Source organism: Dipodomys spectabilis, unplaced genomic scaffold (assembly GCF_019054845.1).
Source record: "Dipodomys spectabilis isolate Male_0828 unplaced genomic scaffold, ASM1905484v1 ptg000175l, whole genome shotgun sequence".
NCBI lineage: Eukaryota > Metazoa > Chordata > Mammalia > Rodentia > Heteromyidae > Dipodomys > Dipodomys spectabilis.
Genome location: NW_024870852.1, coordinates 2,956,999 through 2,977,712, shown reverse-complemented (window position 1 = coordinate 2,977,712; position 20,714 = coordinate 2,956,999). Strand labels below are relative to the sequence as shown.

The following is a 20,714-nucleotide window of genomic DNA, read 5'->3' as shown; positions in this document are numbered from 1 at the left end:
CTGTCTACGCAGTTGTACATGTTGATATTTCTCAAATTTGACAAAATAAAAAGTGGATCAAATATGGGTAATCTTAATATCTCAAAGTATAGCTTTTAGTAAAGTTTGTCTTTTGTCAACTCTGTTTTTTTTTTTTTTTTTGGGGGGGGGTGTCCGGTCGTGGGGCCTGAACACTGGGCCTGAGCACTGTCCCTCAGCTCTTCAGTTCAAGGCTAGCTCTCTACCACTTGAGCCACAGCGCCACTTCCAGCTTTTTTCTTTTTGCTTATGTGATACTGAGGAATCGAGCCCAGGGCCTCATGCATGCAAGGCCCTGGAAGTTAATTAATTAATGTAGGCAGTAGGTTTAACGATCCTGTTCCTATTGCAAGTAAGAATAACTAGTGAAAAGGTGAATAAATTAATTAGTATTTGTAAGTTAAAAATGTGTAAGATTTAAATGGCATTGAATTATGATTTGAAGATGATTGTCTCATGAAGAAAAGGTTAAAATTACTCTCTTTTGCTTTAAATTCACATAGGTGCTCTCTTGTTCAACAAAGAACCAAAAAGAATATCAATAAGGAAATGGAAAAACATTCAAAGGAACCACTGTCTTATTTATAAATCACTTGCAACATGTTAAGATCAATAATCAATACTAATACCTAATTAATGTTTTGCTTTAAAGCAATAGTCATGAGTTAATTGAGTTGATCTCTTAACAATTTATATGGTAAGGAAATTAGCAATATAACAAAATAATTGTTATAATCTTTACAGATATCTCTCCTACTTGTAATATATTTGTTTATATCTTGGCATTAAGCATAATAATACTAATTGATATTCAATTAATAGCTCTGAATCACATTAATTTGTATCATGTTTTGAATGATATTGTATCCATTGGATCTTCTAATCTAACTAGCCATTACTTAAGCTATTATTCCAGGTTTTAAGACAGGAAAAGTAAAATCTGTTCAAGGTCACAAAAGTAACACATACTGAACTCTAGACTGAAACATGTCTTTTTTATTCATTAAAGCAGCAAGCAACAAAGATGGAGGGGCAAGAAGAGAAGAGGGGCTGGACAGAGGAGAGAGGGCAGAGAGAGAGGAAGAGAGAAAGTAAATGCTTCATTATCTGCATGCCATTGCTTTATAATTTTCAAATTGCAGTATGAAAATAATTGTTCCATAATTACTAACATGCAAACTGTGAGGCATATAAGCCTTATAACTCTTACACTTACCTAAAAAAATTGACTTTATTTATCATCCACCTATTTGTCTACTCTTTTAGGTAATCATTTATATAAAATTTTTGAGAAAAATTTTAATGAAATACACAAATACATATATAAAAATAAGAGTATCAAGTTAATACTTCATAATCTGAATTTCTAGTAATATAATTTTTATTGTGAAAATACTGTACACAGGGGTTACAATTACATGAGCAAGGTAATGAGTACATTTCTTATCAAGTATTGTTGCCTCCTCCTTTGTTTCCCCTTCTCATCCCTTCCCATCCCCCCTTCCCTCCACCCCCCACCCTCCACCTCTGGCCAAAGTAGTAAAGTTCGTTTTTCAACATAAGGACATGTACATCTAATTGTTGCAATGGGTCCACCTGTATCTCTATTTAAACGATTTGTTTCTGCCCTTTCCCTCCACAAATTATACCAACATCAAATACAGTGAGAGCAGGGGTTATACCGTGGGGGAGGGACATACAAAGCAACAAAGAAATCATCTTATAAATATGTTAGAAACAATCACATGAAAGAAAGAACATTTGAATACTTATCTTGGGGTTCATTTCACCTAACATCAACTTATCTGATCTTTTCTGCTCGTCTCAGACATATACTAGTTATTGCAAATAAGGGAAACCATGGGACCTATGTTTCTTTGGGCCTGACTTACTTCACTTAATATAACTCTTTCCAAGTCTTTCCATTTCCTAACAAATGGGGCAATGTCATTCTTTCTGATGGAGGCATAGAATTCCATTGTGTGTATGTGTGTGTATATATATAAATATATACATATATATATAATTATTGAAACAAAATGTGTTTGAAAGCTAAAGCCATTACATAGAGGGCTTGAAGAATTTTGTTCTTGTTGACACAACTATCCTTAAATAGGCATTCTATATATTTCAGGAATGTGAATTTTTTATGCAATTTAGGTTTCAGCTTGTCACTTGGTTATTTAATAAAGATATTTTATGGGAGTCAAAATAGTATGTGTTTTGAAGTCAAAATATTATATAAGGAAAATTAAGATGATCATCACAAAGTTAAAGCATGTGATATTTCTATTTTAATTTCAACTGACCATGTAACATTTGGGAAGGTCATTTGACTTTTTTGAGCCTCAATTTGGAGGTACATATAACCATAATAGCCTATATCATCCCTTGCTTACTTTCTAAAGTTGTATAGATGATTATATTAAACAATACAAGTAGATATTTTTGACAAGTTTTCCTTAAACAGGACATCATTTATGACATTGTATTACCAAGGCAACAGTTATTTATTCACAAATTGATATAATCTTGAAGGAAAGAAACACCAGACCATCATCACAATTAATGAGAACAGAGCGATTATTCCCCGAAGAGATGTATTCCGATTTATACAGCAAGAATGAAAAATAAGCAAGCTACCAAAAATGCAAACATGGGAATTATCCCAGTAATATTTATTTTGCGGTTCCACTAGAAGCTTAAGATTAATACCAGTGTGTTTTTCTTACATAACTATGTGACATTACTGAATGTGTAATTCTAAATTCCCTGTCCTAAAAGACCCCAGGTGACCTAATAAACTTCAAGCTCATGTACATCACAATCCAATGAGAGAGAGAGAGAGAGAGAGAGAGAGAGAGAGAGAGAGAGAGAGAGAGAGAGAGAGAGAGAGAGGGGAGAGAAGGTGATTCTGTTGAGCTCAGAGCCCAGAGAGAAGAACTTACAGGACAACATGTCCAAGTGGACGCACTTCATTGTCTAATGGCTTCCACCGGAGGAGGTGTCAACTTAGTGTAAAAAATTTAAAAAATTAGTCACTTCAATTTTAATCCCTGGCTCAATGAGAGCAAAGATGTCTCTAAATGATGGAGACTGTTGCTATAGCATCTTCCTTCTAGATTCCTGCCCCCTTCTCCTCCTCCAACGCAGGCACAATTTGTACCCTTACGTTTTCTTTCAGGAGCCAGGCACATTTCCAGAATCCAGGACTCTAGTGGTATGATGTCTAAACCACGTCCTAACTGGACCTGGTAGGGAGATTCCATAAGTCTGATGCCATTAAGTTTCTCCAGACAGAGTCATCTTTGCAGATATAACCGCAGGACAGCAAACAGACCCAGGGAGAATTTGAGTTCCCCCTTCCCATCCACAAATTTCATTGGCCCGCTGCACAAGCTTAGTCAGAACCACCCTGCCTGCCACACAACCGGATTCCATTCAGCACTCGCAGACGTGGACAGCTCCTTCAACGCGCGCCTCTCGCCTCTGCAGTCAGCAGCAAGGTTCCTCCAGCAGTGGCTGGTGCGGCACCGACACACCGCGCGCTCCTGGCTCCTTCCCTCCTCCCTCTAGGCCCCCTCCCTGTGCTCACTCCGGCCCACTCCAGTGGCGGCGACTTTGAGGGATTCCCTTTCCGGGCGGCCTCTGCAGTAGCACAGCTGGCCTCATTAGCTGCAATTGCAAGCATGGATCTCCGAAGAAGAGCGTTTCTCGGCAGTGAGGGACTCCCAGTGCTTCTGATGCTGTTCCGTGAGTAGTGTTTGGGAGATACCCGAGGGCTCCATGCTCTCATTACTGAGAGTAAAGAGCACAGATTAAAAATCTGGACTTGATGGGTTTTTTTTTGGGGGGGGGGGTCTTTTTCTTTATAATGGAGGGGGGATGGGGAACTCCTTGCTAGTGGCAGAGAACTACTATCAGAGCCACACACCTGTATGGTATATCTCAGAGAGAGAGAGAGAGAGAGAGAGAGAGAGAGAGAGAGAGGGGGGGGGGGGGAGAAAGCGCACTGGACAGACTGGTTTTGTGGGTTTCCAGCATTCAGCATTGGCAAGAAACATTTGGCTTTAAACCCCCAGGAGATTATATATATATATTTGGTAAGCCGGCTGTATTCCAAATGAACACGAATTCAAAAAATACATTTTATATTGGTTATAAACCAACAACCATAGAATTGAATTTGTTAGCTCCAGGTTGCAAAGAAAAGCTTTGCCAAGCTCACAGTTGCTAGCCGGGAACTTTGTCGCAAGGAAGCCTCAGACCCATATCGGCTCCTGCTCTGCGCTGTAGTTCCCTAGACGCGTGGGCTGGCTGAGTCCTAAACTGACCATATGGCTTTGTTTGTTCCGCAGATACAGTGGCTCAAATCATAGCAGAACAAGAGGTGGAAAACCTTTCTGGACTTTCCACTAACCCTGAAAAAGATATATTTGTGGTGCGAGAAAATGGGACGACGTGTCTCATGGCAGAATTTGCAGCCAGATTTATTGTCCCTTATGATGTGTGGGCCAGCAATTACGTCGATGTAAGGACCCCCATCATCCCCAGCTTGGTCTTAGAGTTTGGGGCTCTAGGGCATCCTCCCTCAATGCCCCAGGAAGACCTGGGAGGGGGGCCCTCCCTTCTTGTCACACCTCTCTAGGCTGCTCCCGAATGCTGCATGGGGGTTAAAGCTTGTAACGCCTTCTGCTCGCTCTGCCTGCTTTTAAAGTAAACCCCTGTCTCTCTGCTTCCCTACTGGCCGGGTCTGCACGTAGAGAATCTAAGCGCATGTTCTCCGACCTGAGAGCGCGCGCACGCACGCGCGCAAAAGGAGCGCCCAAACCTGCAACCTAGAGTTTGGACGCACAACCTTTTACAGCCCCCCTTCCTCGGGCTCGGCACGCTGAGGGGGCGCGGGGCATCTGTGTTCCCAGCTGATCACAGAACAGGCTGACATCGCATTGACCCGAGGAGCAGAGGTGAAAGGCCACTGTGGCCACAATGAATCGGAGCTGCAGGTGTTCTGGGTGGATCGAGCTTACACACTGAAGATGCTCTTTGTAAAGGTAATTGCCAGGCTGGGAAAGAAGAGGGGCCTTAGACTCCAAGTGGGTGTGGGTAGTAGAGACCTATGGGTTTCCTGACAAAGAAGCCATTAGAGCGATTGACCCGCGCCTCCCCTTTTTGCTTAGGAAAGTCACAACACCTCCAAAGGTCCTGAAGTGACATGGAGGATGAGTAAGGTACAGTTTGTCTACGACTCTTCGGAGAAGACCCACTTTAAAGATGCAGTCAGTGGTGAGTAGAGTCCTGCAAGGGCTGGGGAGGGAGACTGGGAAAGTGTGGACACAGCAATGAGCGCAGGCGCAGAGAAATTGCTCAAGGTCTTGGAAACCTATGGCTTTGCTCCCCCAGGTCACCTCCAAACCTGCCCTGCTTGCTCACCAGGGTGGAAGAGATCTGAGGGCCCAGCAGTTTTCAGGCCTGATCCATACACAAGGACTAGTCAGTAGCTCAGAGCTTGATTCTAAATGAAATAGCGGTCCTCTGAACACCTGGCTTCTAAGTAGCCTCGTGATTTGGCTTTGAAAGGATCAAGGAGAAGGACAAAGACATTTTTTTTCTTCTGCACCATTTCCTTTTCTTTTGTGTGCTAGGAAAACAAGGGGACAGTGTGATTTCTCTTTTGGTCAGGTTTGGAGGGCCTTCAACATCAGACACCAGGCAATACACAGAGCACCCTATTTCCAATCATAGTCTGCAGCCACCTCAGAAGGGATTCTTTACTCCATGACTTACTTTGTTAGCTTTTTCTCCACATCCCTCCAACAATTTTAAGGTGTCTCACCTGAAATGACCTTTCCAGTTCCCAAGGACCAACAATGGTGGGGGTGGGGGGAGTTTTGGTTTTCTTTGTAACCGAAGACAGAAAAACAATGCATCCGTCTCCTCCTTCTTTTATTCCTTTTTATTGCTGCAGTAAAAAAGGATTGTCTTTTGCTCCACGTCAAAATTCATATTCAACCATTTCCCCTGGTTAAATTAGCCCACTGAAGAAAGAAAGAAAAGAAAAAACTTAGTCTTGAAAAGGAGGATCAAAGGCAGACGTCCGTCCAAAGGGCATGCCAATGTGCAAGGTGCAGGGTGCAGCAGAAATGAGCCGTATTTGCTTAGAAAGATGTTTTGTTCTTTGCTGAGCTAGTAGGAAATGCGGGAAACTAAGTCAGTGCTCCCGTGTCTTTAGAATCACTATTGTCAGGTTTCATGTACTAAAAAGGGCTATGTTTTAAGTTATCGCCCTCTTTTTGTTATTTTTCAATGATCATTACGCAGTTATACTATTGCATCTTTAAGTAGTTTCAATTATGTCCATTTATGAGTGCAATTTGTCTTGACCGATGTCATCCCTTCCATCATTCTCCTCCATCTCTCCCCTCAGGTTACCTGGAATCATTTTCATGTATGTACTTTGAATATAATGACAGTTTTCACCCGTCCTTCCTCTCTCCATTTGTCTAACTCTCCTTCCCTCGACCTCACTCCTCACACCCCAAGTTCTAGCTTCATTTGGTTGAGCTGTAAGTTAAAAGTGTTACATCGTTGGAATCCTCCACTGTGTAGATCATATTTTAGCCAATTCACTTTCGTATGTCTGCATATGACCCTCTGCAGTTTTTCATGTACTGCTCATAACTTAGATCTAACTTGCACATATGAGAGGAAACATGTACCCTTTGACTCTCTGAGCCTGATTTAGTTCACTTAATATAATTTTTTCTAGGTCCCTATTGCTCTTTTTTTTTCAGAAAAAGAACTTCCAAATCAATATTTAAACAGAAGTCTTGCTGGAATGTATTTTTTTCAGGGGTGTGTATCAAAGAGAGGAGAGACAAATGGACAGAGTCATTATATTGGATGTACATTCTGAAAATGGAACTACATAATTTGGGTACATAACTACATAATATGGGTGGGGTTCTGAGAGCTAAAGGAGAACAAAATGGGAAGGGTGAAATTGACCAAGATGCATTGCAAGTACAATAAACTGATTTGCTTAATCAAACCTCTTTATACAACAGTTTAAAGATACTACGATTACTGCTGCAGCAGCTGCTGCTGCTACTACTACTAATATCCTGGCTCAGAGCGAATGACTTTTTTGTTCTTTATCACCAATTGATGCCATTTCTGTAGTCACAACCCTGAGATGAAAACACAAAGGATATGAGGGGTGGAAAGTTGGAACTGACAGCAAAGTACCCACTGGGTTAGGCAATGCGTTAGGAGCAATGATGGCTCCGCCAGCAAGGACCTCAACACCGCTCTGTGCTTTCCCTGCAGCTGGGAAACACACAGCGAACTCCCATCACCTTTCTGCCTTGGTCACCCCGGCTGGGAAGTCCTATGAGTGCCAGGCTCAGCAGACCATTTCTCTGGCTTCCAGCGATCCACAGAAGACAGTTACCATGATCCTATCTGCCGTTCATATCCAACCCTTTGATATCATCTCAGATTTTGTCTTCAGTGAAGGTAAGTGGGGAGTGGGGGTGGAGTGGCAAGAAATGGGGAAACAATGGCTGACTTTAAGGATGGATGAGGTAGCAGCTTGCTGGGATCTCAGGATATTGCCATTTGGTTTTGTTCTGGGTTGAAATCACTCTGTCTCTGTGATAATTTTTCAAAGACTGAAAAATCTGCAAGCTGAAATGTATCAGCTCTTCTCAGTAGTTCTTGCTTTCATATATGTATATATATATATATACATATATGAACATATATAAAAATTTCATACAGAAATTCTAATTGCTTTATGTCTGTCTACCTTTGGGTGGGGATCAGAGGTGAACACAGCCATTCAAATGATCAAAATATAGGGGAATCCTCACAAATAACAACTACTATCATTATTTAAGGTGTCCACCTTTCATAAAATGAAGCTTCTAGTCAACCTATAACAAATAAATTGTACCTACAACTGCTTTGTGATTATTCAGAAAGCATTTGAGAATTACCTTTACACTGTCCATGAAAAAGTAGCCTGGTTTTTACTTATCTCTGCATTATTAGAATCTATCACTGCAGATGTCCAATTAATTCAGACTACATTAATATTCTGAAGCTGAGGATTCAATTAATAGAGACTTCCAAATGCTTATATGCCCAGGCAAAGAAAAATGCAATGTATTTACTAATATCATACTACACTTTACTACACTTACCTGTTCTTATGGAAGAACAGGTTATTCCATTCTAATGTATTTTCTAGGGACTGAAACTAAGTAAGCTCACAGCAACAAGACCTTAACAGATTTAAAGATCTGTTTGATTATGGAAGAAGTTTATGAAATGTAACAGTGTCTTTCTTAGACTAGAAATACTGACTATGATGGCATATTATCTATGACTAGAAATTCATTAGGAAAATACTGGACTGTGTAGTATCAGTGTCCAAGGCTCCTACCATTTTAATGGTGTCTGTGGCTTGGTGGGGGGGTGCTGATTATTTGTATTAGGCACTTCTTTACTTCTTGGCATTTCTGGTGTTATTATTTCTGCTTTTAGTAATTCCTTATTAAAAATCTAACCCTAACTCACTCTGGCTTATTTCTAAGTTGGTGCTTATAGCTGTTTACATAGACTAAGAAACCAAATGGATATTTAAAATTGTGCACCAAGAACAAAAAATAAGTACTGAATAAGAACCAGAGCTGCTTTGCTTTCAATAAGACTCATTGCTTGAAGTTAATGATATCTTGTGTTTAACAAAGCAGGCTGGGGTGTATGTGGCTCAAGTTTATACATTTCATGGTTCTAGATAGGGAACATTGCTTGGTAAACATAATGTGTTAAACACCTGTAATTTTGCAAATGCAATTTAGTAAGCTTAAGCAAATTATACTTGTCTCATCTAAGCTTTCCTGGCTAATAATTGGTGTACTCACTCTAGTGTGGTGCCTTGAGGCTCAAGCCTTGACCCTCCTGGGAGAGGGGAGGCTTTAGTCAATACTGCTGGATTTTCTATCTTGGTGTAGCAGGTGATCTTTTGTTCTGAGCTCCTGCTAACTGAGTCTTTTAATACCTGCCTACTACTGTGTTTTTAAAGAGATCATTATATTCCATTTATTGGAATGTCAAAGGTTCATTTTTTAGGGTAACTTTGCAGGTTTTGTTACTGGGAATCCATTTCCCAGAATATGAATTCAGGGAGCTTCCAACATCCTGCAGATGCCTGTGTGTGAGTGGAGTATGAGTGCTGTCTGCTCTTACGTCTAACATGGACTGCATGTATGAGTGTATGTGTGTGTGTGTGTGTTTGTGTGTGTTTGAATATGGCTATGGTTCAGTGCAGCATAAGGGTTTGTCATGAAGAAGGTATTCCTTGTACGTGGAGGTTGAACATGGAAGTGTCTACACTTGCCTATATAATAGGCTTGATGAGAATAGGGTCAGTGAACTGGATTGGTAGCCACATACAGGAGCTGAGAACAGCCTAAATAGGGATTGATGTCTTTATCAAAAAGGCCCTTTTGCACATTGGGCTTGACTCCTCCACTGATTCCCCCTAGGAAGGTCTCAATCAGCACATTTCTAATTGCAGCCTGCATAGGGATCTCCAGCTGCAGTGTGCACCATTGTATGGATGCTATTATGTGAACTCTGGTTCAATCAACCTTGGGGAAGGGTCTAATATGCTCCACGATGAAGTTCCAAGTGATTCTTCTAGCTCATAGAATATAGAGAGGATTTAAAGGACGATGAGGCAGTGCCATTTAACCAGCTTTAATGGGTGGAGCTTTACTTTAATGGGTGGAGTTGTCTGAGAAGCCCTTACAGTGTAAGAGTGTACTGAGGGAGGCTTATGGCCTGAGGACAATATTACAGAAGAAGAGGAAGGCAAGGGATTCCTGGGGAGGGGGAAGATTTATGTCTTTAGATAGTGTTGCCGAATAGCCTAAGTCAGGGTAGGTGAGTGGGTTGGGGGATGAGTCATTAGATTAGAGAGGTTCTTAAGGCAGTGGTGGCTTGGAGCCTTGTAACTACATGGAGGAAGTAAGCCAGACCCAAAGAAACATAGGTCCCATGGTTTCCCTTACTTGCAATAACTAGTATATGTCTGGGACAAGTAGAAAAGGTCAAAAGCTATGTACATATGACCAGATAAGATGAAGTTAAGCGGAATGAACCTCAAGACAGCGACACAAGTGGTTTTTTCTTTCTTGCTAGTGTTTCTAACGTATTTATAAGGTACCATGTGATTTTTTTGTTGTTGTTGTTGCTTTGTATGTCCCTCCCCCACGGTATAACCCCTGATCTCACTGCATTTGATGTCAGTATAATTTGAGGAGGGGAAGGGAAGAAACAAAATGTTTAAATAAGGATACAGGTTGACCCATTGTAACAATGAGATGTACAAGACCCTATATTGAAAAACAAACTTTACAATTTAGGCAGGGGCAGGGGGGGGGGAGCAGGGGAGTGTAGTTGTGGAGGTGGGAGGGCAGGGACGGTAGGGGAAAAACAACAGAGGAGGCAACAATGCTTGATAGGAAATGTACTCATTACCTTACTCATGTAACTGTAACCCCTCTATACAGTATTTTCACAATAAAAAACTTATTTTAAAAAAGGGATATACAAAAGCAGGCAGGCTCTAAATGGCTAAACATTTCATATTCAGACTATTAAAGAAAAATATTTGGATTTGATACCAACAAGCTTTTGAGCTAATGGGTCTCAGGTTGCAGTAGAGAAATAAACAGCCAGCATATCGAGACCACCTTTGGCTCATTTATGACACAAGCTGGATGGCAATGATCACCCAGCAGTTCAAGGCACGCCATGTTTCTCCGCTGAGGTTAATTTAACTTGGCCTTCTTCAATCAATTCACACTATGTCCCTATGAAGGCTTGGGCGATTTCTAGCAGTAAAGGGTTGGGAAATTCCTCACTAGGAAGGATAGAAGCAACCTGAGAAATTGTAATGGTTTGAATTAAGTGAAACTTTGACAGATAATGTCAGGAAAAAAAACATGATAGATCAGGAAAGCTGCCGCTGTGCCTCTTCCTTGAATCCACCACCAACAGTCTTAACCTTTTTTTTATAATTCTCAGAGGGATAAAGAGCCAAACAGACTTGTGTGAATGTTAAATGTACCCATATATGTGTAAAATGTAGGCCCAAGGAGACCCTGACTTTATGAGCTGTGAAGTAAACCTAGTTGTTTTTTTAATATATATATATATATATATATATATATATATATATTGTAAAGATATTGTTCAGAGGGTTTACAGTTACATGAGCAAGGTAATGAGTCCATTTCCTATTGAGCATTGTTACACCCTCCTTTATATTTCCCCTACCATCCCTTTCCTTGACAACTACTATACCACTACATCCTCAGGCCCTATGAGCTTCTTAAGATGGTTCCTAGCAGTGAGATTGGGAGATGCCACCCATGGAAAACTGTGCTGTAGTGGAAATGAATACAGCTTATCTTTCTCTGTATGCCATCCACAAGACAAGGCTGTGTGTCAAGCCTTGGTAAGTGTTATGTAGATCAGTGATTTACCTGGCAATTTTCAACCAAGAAAGGTGCTACCCTGGATCTTTGCTTACCAGGACCTCCAGAATCAGCAAAGGGGAAAGAAATCCAATCCAGTTATGAACACAGCTGAGAACTGTGTTGATAACTTCAAGATAGAGCCTCAGCATAGGGCCTGGTAGCCAGACAGCAGAACTCCATGTTGAGGTACTGTCCTCCAGAAATGGTGTAGGGCATTTCTCAGAATCATTCCTCTTAAAACTGTGGTCTCTACTCACCACAGTCATTCATTATTGGCTATTTTATGGATGTTAATGTTCTGGGAGTTCTGTCTTATCACTAAAATCCTCTGGCTCTATATAGACATGATAAATGCCACAAAGAAAGAATGGGCGTTGTCTGTATCTGTTACACTTAAGCCCAAGGATATGAGAGAGGTGAAGAGTGCATATGATGTATGTCTTATTCCTAGTATATGGTGACATCCAATAATAATTACTTTTATCATTGCTAATTTCCAGTGCTTACATCTCAATAACATCATCTGCCACTCATTTTTTTTTTTTCAAACTCAGGGCCTGGACACTGTCCCTGAGCTTCATTTGCTCAAGTTTGTCACTCTACTACTTGAACCACAGCACCATTTCCAGCTTTTTCTGTGTATGTGGTACTGAGGAATCAAACCCAGGGCTCCATGCATGCTTTGCAAGCACTCTATCTCTAAGCTATTTTCTCAGCTGCATTTTTTTTGTTTTTTAAAAATAAGATTTTGGAGGCTGGGAAAGTGGCTCAGTGGTAGAGTGCTTGCCTTGCATGCATGAGGCTATGGGTTTGATTCTTCAGAACCACATAAGCAGAAAAAGCCTGAAGTGGTGCTGTGGCTCAAGTGGTAGAGCGCTAGCTTTAAGCTTAAGAGCTGAGGGACAGCACCCAGGCCCAGAGTTCAAGTCCCACGACTGGCAAAAAAAAAAAAGATTTTATTGTTATTAAGACGGGCTATCATTTTATAAGTCAGGTAATGAATGTATTTCCTTTTTGGACAATGTCACCCCTTACTTCACTTTCCCCTAGTTTCCCCTTCCCATCACCACCCACAAATTGTATAGCTCCATTTTCTACAATGCATACTGAATGCGATGAGTCTAAATGCAATTTGGAATTCTCTTCAACTATGAATGTAGGTAGCAAACTGTACTCGTGTTAGCAGTATCTGTCACTTTGTTACCAATAGAAATGCAGCTCATGCCTGTAATCCTAACTATTCTGGAAATGGAATGAAACTTGAGGAGTAAAAGACACACACACACACACACACACACACACACACACACACACACACACACACACAAATCTAGAGTAAAAGCCACAAAGCTAGCTTAGTCAGAAAATTCCATAAGACTCTTATCTCTAATTAAGAACCAAAAAATAAGCCAGAAGTGGAGTTGTTGCTCAAATGGTGGAGTATTAACCTGAGTAAAAAAACTAATGGACAATACCCAGGTCCTGTGTGTAAACTCCAGTACCCATGTGTGGGCATACATATCTTCCCACAAAATCGCTTTATTTCAAAACTACAGTGGCTATTGTAGCCATGACTAGATCTTTTGAAAATTAATTTATCTTATTGTTATTATAGAAGTGATATTCAGAGGAATTACAACTACATGAGTCAGATAATGAGTACATTTCCTTTCCTAGTGTCTTCTGTTCCCTCCCTCCCATCTCCACCCACAAGTTGTATAGTTCACTTTCATCAGTGTCCAGTGAGCTCCACGGCTATACTTTTTCACCCTTTTCCCTTGATTTCTTTTCCTCCTCCCACCCTCACAAAGATATAAATGTGAATATACCATACCTAGTTAACAAAGACAGAAACATCAAAAGCTAAAAAAATTAAAATAAAAAGGAAAGGGTGGAAAAAGAAGTCTCTGGTTTCCATATCTTGGAGTTCATTTCAGTATGCATATTATTTTATATGAATATGAAGAGACACTTGGGCATTGTGCCTTTGTGTTTCTCTCCTAAAATTATCCATTCTCTGTTTTACTGTGTGTGAACTCCTAGAATCCTGTATAATTTGTCAAATCCCAGTGCATTTTAAATCTAATTTCCATATATCAGAGAGAATATGTGCCATTTGTCTCTTTGAGTTTGCCTTACCTGACTTAATATGATTTGTTCTAGTTCCACCCACTCCCTGCAAATGACATTATTTTTCTCTTTCAAATGGCGATGTAAAATTCTACTGTGTATAGGTACCACATTTTTTGGATCCATTCATCTATTGTGGGATATCTGGGTTGTTTCCATACCTTGGCTATTGTGAATAGTGCTCTGCCACTTATTTTTAATAGCTTATAAAATATAGGGTTTTTTTTAAAGTTATAGGAGTCTATAACCAGTCCTGTAGAAAGACGTGAAATGCTTCCCTCTTTCCTGCCACATCTGACAGCAGAGAGATACTTATCTAGCAAATCTGTCTTTCCATCAATCCAGGAATCATTTAGATATCAGAGCGCTCCAAAACAGCAGTTATCTTGGTTCTTTGCCCACCCTGATGATGTTCATTTGGAGTATAATGAAGAGCTCATGTAGTTTGTCTCAGAGAGTCAATACAGCTTTAAAATACCACGGTCATCAAACAAAACAGAGTAAAAGCCACATCTATCCATCAGAGTTAAATGTACTCATTACCTTGTTTATGTAACTATAACCTCTCTGTACAGCATTTTTACAATAAAAAGTACAAAAACATGCATATGATTTTGGTGCATATACAAAGTTTATAATTGAGGCAAAGGGAACTGGTCACAAGTGAGTACTTAGCTGTCTAACTCACCTTTACTGGTTTTCTCAGTGACTTGGCTGGTAGTCACCTTTTCCAGCCATAGACCACTCACCCAGGCCTCTGTGTCACGCATTCTAGAGGGGAGCCCATCCGGAGCAAAGGTCACTTCCCCATAGGCTAGAGGTGGGTAAGGATTCAGATGTCCTGAAGTATCCTAAGCCAGATGTAGCCTGGACTAAGCCAAGAGATGTTCTTCTCTCTGGGAGGGAGCTGGTGCCTTTCTTGTTTTGTAATCTGTAGGTGGTATTTTCTTGCAGAGGATTTTAACTTGGAAATTCATGGGGTTTGTGGATATAATTTAGGAGGACTGTAAATCTCAGTGAGAGAAATTTTCATCCTTGCTTTTGCAAATCTCTGGTTTATAAATGATGCTCATACTTGACAGTACTATCAACAGTACCTATGACGTGGTATTTAAGGGAAATGATAAATATTCGCCTTGTGTTAGTTTATCCATATCTTGAGAAGGAGTTATTTATACCTTATTACTTAGTCCTCACAGCTAAAATACATATATACCAAAAAAGAAGTATATAGAGTGCTATATCTCAAATTATTTTTAAAAAGTCAAATATGTGAACGTCAGTTGTCTTGGTCACCTTATGTCATTTTGTGGCCAATAGAAGCATTATTCTGAGTACATGCACACAATTTCATTACAACTGCACCAACATACTACCACCTCTGTTTTGGTGGGTCATCATCAGCATTGTTTTACATGAAAGAAAGTAGGACGGAGACTAAATTATTATGTTTTAGCTTTTTAACATAACACTGTAACAAAGTAACACAATCAACCTAAAAGAAGGCCAGGCCAGGTTTATTTTGACTCAAAGTTTTAGAAGTTTGGACCCTGTTTCTTTGGGCCTATGGCAGCACAGTACATCATGGTAGAAGAATGCATGGTGGGCGCTTCTCCATCTCATGGTGTCTGGGAAGTGACAGACAAAGACAAAGGGTTAGAGTTTCAACAGGCTTTTCAAGGGCACACTTCCAATGGTCTTACTTCCTCCAAACATGCTTTATTTACCCCCGCAAGTGTCTACCACTTCCCAGTTGTTCCATTGGATAAGAGCCAAGTGTTGAACACCTGGGCCATTGGAAGACATTCTAGATATGTCCTGGAATATAGAGGCAGAGTTTGGAAGCACTGGTCTCTCAGGCATCAGGAATGCATGTTCTGCTTCTACAGTACGAACTTGTCTAAAGTTCTCAGGGACAGTTTTGCACAGTCAAGAATATTTTAAGTTTTAAGTAAACACTCCAGACATCCTATTATGTATGATCCCAAAGAGTCAGGGCAGCTCTCCATAACCAACATAACAATATAGGTGTTTCCTTCCAGGACACATGTATCTTCATGATAAGTAGGACAGATGAGAACTGCAGGCAGCCTCAGTTGAAGTCAGGTTGTTGCCAAATACCATTGTACTTATAATATTCAGAATGTTGTAAAAGTTGGGATGGAGAAAGGGAGAAGGAACTCACAAAGCCCCTTATATTTGCCTGATGAAAGAAAAGGAGGATTTGGTTTTCTTATGATCCTTGATACCTTCTTCTTTGTATTATTTTCACATATCCATAGTTTGGCATTTTCCCGTATTTTCCTTTTTTTGTGATGTTAGTTCAAGTTTGTTCCTAAAGCAACAAATGACTATTTTTTTTTGAGAAATAAATGATGTTAATAGCTCCCTGTCCCCCTCTCAAACACACACACACACACACACACACACACACACACACACACACACACATCCCACCTAGTATTCATCATCTAGTTTCATTTCTATCTTTCTTAAGGGCTGGGGTATGAGGTATTATTCTTTCCATCCAAATTATTATCCATCTGGGAAAACACTTTTGTGCTGAAGCTCTAAAGACTTTCAGACTTAAAAGAAGTGTGGTGCTGGTGGCTTATGACTGTAATGCTAGCTCTTGGGAGTCTGAGAATAAGTAGATCATGGTTCAAGGCCAACCCAGGCAGAAAAGCTCCTGAGACATGACCCCCCAGCAACACAAAGCTTGGTACAATATCGTGCAGCTGGCATTCCAAGATACATGAGAGGCTGAGATAGGGAGAGTCATGGTAAGAGGCCAACTAGGCAGAAAACTCTACCAAGCTCTCCCTCCATTTTCCATTAATGGGAAGATGGACAGGTGGCAGAAAGCTATAATCCCAGCAATGATGGTAAAGCTACAAGTAGGCCAATTGCTGCTCAAGCAAGTGCCTGGGCAGAAAATAAGATTCAATCTTAAAAATAACCAGTGTAAAACATGGCTGGAGGTATGGCTCAATGATACTGCATTAGTCTACAAGCTTGAAGCCCTGAGTTCAAATCATAGTAACACCAAAAACCCCAAGAAAACAAAAGCAGGTTATTTTGTAGATATGACTCACAAATTTGGTGAAAAAATATCTAGCTACCCACAAGGAGCAAATGAACCTGAGAAAATATAATCTGGTCAGCCATACAAACTATCTGACCATTAGAAAGTAACCTAGAGATATAAGGTCATTAAACTATCTTGAGTTTTAGTGTTGGAATGCTGAAACATTTTCTTTCTTGATCTAGATGGTAGTTACATGAGATATTAATTTGTGAATTTTCATCAACCACTATTACTTTAAATATTAGTGTAATTCACATAACTTAAAATGTAGAATAACTTGAACATATATGTGTATTTTTCTTTGCATGTTGGAAGTATAAAAAGTTAAAAAATGGACAGTTTAATCATTTTTACTCATGCTTAGAATCAGATAAACATCACATACGTAGGCATGGTGGCACATGCCTATAATCCCAGCATTCAGAGGGAGACTAAAGTCCAGAGGATTACAATTCAAGTTCACTTCGGACAACAAAGCAAGACCCTGGCCCCAAAAGCAAAATAAAAACACAAAACAAAGCATTGCCTAAACCAAGATATGACAACTGCCAATACAACAAAAATTTCTCTTGATTCTTTCTGGATATAAGTTCTTTACTGATTGGATATATTTCAGTTCCTTCCACTGTGATGGACATTCTGGCTCTTTCTAGTTTATATTTTCAGTAAAAGTCCTGTGGATATATATATGTGTGTATATATATATGTACACATATATATGTGTATATATGCATATATATATGTGTGTGTATATATATATATATACATATATATATATATATATATATATAGTTTGTCATTGGACTTGAACTCTGGGCCTGACGCTGATCCTGGTCTCTTTGCAGAAGCCCAGCACTTTACTACTTTGAGCCACAGGTCCATTTCCAGTTTCTTTTCTTTTCTTCCTTTTTTTCTTTTTTCTTTTTTCCTTTGTTGCCAGTCCTGGGGCTTAAACCCCGGGTCTGGGCATTGTCCCTGAGCCTCTTTTGCTCAAGGCAAGCACTCTACCACCTGCATCATAGTGCCATTTCTGGCTTTTTTCTGTTTATGTGGTACTAAGGAATTGAACTCAAGACTTCATGCACGCTAGGCAAGCACTCTACCACTAAGCCACATTCTCAGCCTCCTTGAGAGACTCTTTTATCTCTATTTCTAGCTTACTTGTCATATAATTGATTGTGACTCTGAATGTTTTGATTACAGCTCACCAATTTTCTTCTTTACTATTTCAGAGCATAAATGCCCGGTGGATGAGCGAGAGCAATTGGAAGAAACCTTGCCCTTGATTTTGGGCCTTATCTTGGGCCTCGTCATTGTGGTAACGCTTGCCATTTACCATGTTCACCACAAAATGACTGCCAACCAAGTGCAGATTCCTCGGGACAGATCCCAGTACAAGCACATGGGCTAGATGCCAGCAGAGCATGCCTTCCTGTGCTCTGTCCCCCAATTGGATCAGGTAGAGCTAACAAAGGCACTTTTCCACCTTGTATACAGGATACACCAACATAGCTCCACTCCCACAGGCCTGGGCATCTGAGGCTCCCTTGGCCTGCTTCCATGCTTAAACCCAGGGATGGGGGGAGGGGTGGCTCTAAACCCATGGGATGAATGGTAATTTCTCAGTTTCTCTCTTCGTGTTGGGAAATAAGAGGATGGGGAGGAGAGCCAGCCAGCTTTGATGCTCATGATGGCTTGGATTTGACTCTCTACAAGTCCACATGGAGAGGCATCTGGCCCTGATGTTTAGGGATTGGAAACATACTTCCTCTGGAATGAGACTTCTTTAGATTCAGAGGAATCGTGGGTGCTTTGCTCCCTTGGCCTCAGTCAGCTTACCTATACAGATTTCAATGCACACAAAACACAACCTCATGCTCCCTGCAGCAAGACCCCTGAAAGTGATCCATGCTTCTTGCTGGCATTCTGCATGTCTAGTGATTGTCTTGGGAATGATTCACTGCTACCTGCACCAATGACTGTAGCACAAGAACCTGTCTAATGCAACTATGCACTGTTCTTTGGGATTCATAATTTGTCAGGTCCAAGGTAAGGGGACCTAAAGAATCAATTCATGTGACTTTGTTTTCTGAAAATGAATTAAAACATACTACTCTCTGGCTTTTGGCTGCTTTCTTAGAACAATATTGCAAAACTCAAAAAAAAGTTTCTTTGGTATGCAGGGGGCAAAAATGAGACAGTTGGATTTTTTTTCACTTTCTGAAAGAGGAAAGGAAACGTGTTAGTCAGCTTACCATGATTGCAACCAATATCTGAAAAAGCAACTTATAACAAAAGAAAGATTTAATTTCGCTCATGATCCTCGGCTTTGTTGTTTTGTTTCTATGACAGCATAGCACATCATGAGAGAAGCACATGACCTGGTTGGTTTGTTGACCTCACAGAGGCTGGGAAACAAAGTGAGGTGGGGAAGACAGGGCTATGTTCCAATAGCTCCATCAGAGATACACCCAGTTATCTAACTTTCTACTATTAAACCTCATCTCCTAAAGGTTCTATCATGTCCCAGTGGTACCATGAGCACCTATAGGCCTCAGACGACACTTACATTCTAAACCACAACTTGAAGTTGACTTTTCTAGGTGAAAAAAACATATAATCATTGATTTATTTGGGCAAATATAAGTAGTTTTCATACTTTACAAACACCATCTTTCATAATTGTTTTAATATTGTTTCTGATGTTTCTTGGTCTTGAGTTTGGCAAACTCAAGACTCTTGAGTTTGGCTTGGGGGCTAAGGAGGGATTACAAATGTGAACTTGACCTAGTAATCTAGGTTGAATTTTATTTGCAGTAAAATGTCATGTACCAAAAACTAAAGAAATGACAATCTTTTCTTTAGAACAGAGTAGGGGTGGAGCCAATCCTTTTCTTTTTTTTTTTTTTTTTTTTTTTTGTCGGTCGTGGGGCTTGAACTCTGGGCCTGGGCGCTGTCCCTCAGCTCTTCAGCTCAAGGCGAGCGCTCTACCACTTGAGCTACAGCGCCACTTCCCCAATCCTTTTCTTTAGTTTAAGGGTGGGAACCTTCTTGTATGTCCCATAAATATTCACCAATGTTGCCAATGAGTTCGTCTCCCTATGTTTTCAAATACTGACAGGTAAATGTCATGCTACTTTTGCTAAATACCAACTCACTAATCTTCTATAACCCATTTGCTCGCTGCTTCAACCAGGATCTTCTCTAGCTTGTCTTCTTTGGTTTCTGTCTGGTACCAGTAAAAGAGCAATCTCTTCTTAAATTTTACATGAGGAAAAGGAGATACTTTTGATGTTAGTAGATACCCCAAAACCATCAATTCAATTTTATTCATCTATGACTCATTCATCCTATGTTCCAGACTTAAAAAGCCCTTTCTATTTTTAGTGTTTTATGCATTAAAGAACAACTTTATATTTTTTTATTTAGACTGGTACAAGGACTTGTGGAGAAGTGAGCACACAGAGGTGGCTAGACCTTCATAAGACACAATTCCTTTCTCTGATGCCTTTAAAAAAAAAGCCTTAGATGTTTCTGAGGATGAGAAAGCCTCTTGGGAAAAGTGATTTTCTTTTCACTTTTCATACTTATGAAAATTCCTTTTGTTATTTTTTTCCCCAACAAAACATTTGTTCATTTTTAGTTTGGGGATTGTTACTCATTCCTGAGTTCAATAGACATAGAATATGAACACCTGCTACCATTCTGAGCTCCTTCTCAGTGCAGACTTAGTTTGGAGTTTACATATAATCTTGACAACATAGAGTCCATAGAAAGAGCACTGACAAAAAATCTGAATACATAGAAGCATGTTGTTCTGAAAAGGACAGGTTCCCAGGCCTCTTCTCAAAATACTGACATATGGCTGCATCTCTGAGTCTAAGCTGCCTAATTCTTTCCAGAGTCCAAATTTCCTAATTCTT

General features: G+C 40.1%; 1 protein-coding gene across 1 annotated transcript; it reads left to right on the top strand.

Moving 5' to 3' along the window:
* The first annotated feature begins 3,707 nt into the window (after positions 1-3,707).
* Positions 3,708-18,202, top strand: Lamp5 (lysosomal associated membrane protein family member 5). Its single transcript, XM_042694812.1, has 6 exons — positions 3,708-3,771; positions 4,377-4,549; positions 4,941-5,072; positions 5,199-5,304; positions 7,348-7,536; positions 18,024-18,202. Exons 1-6 carry the CDS (start codon positions 3,708-3,710, stop codon positions 18,200-18,202), a joined length of 843 nt encoding a protein of 280 aa, XP_042550746.1.
* Positions 18,203-20,714: the final 2,512 nt, after the last annotated feature.

Bases quoted from the DNA above. Each gene is read 5' to 3' on its own strand.
- Lamp5 (XM_042694812.1), top strand. From the start codon at position 3,708: ATGGATCTCCGAAGAAGAGCGTTTCTCGGCAGTGAGGGACTCCCAGTG. The intron at 3,772-4,376 runs GTGAGTAGTGTT...TTTGTTCCGCAG, and splicing joins AGTGCTTCTGATGCTGTTCC to ATACAGTGGCTCAAATCATA. The intron at 5,073-5,198 runs GTAATTGCCAGG...CTTTTTGCTTAG, and splicing joins TGAAGATGCTCTTTGTAAAG to GAAAGTCACAACACCTCCAA.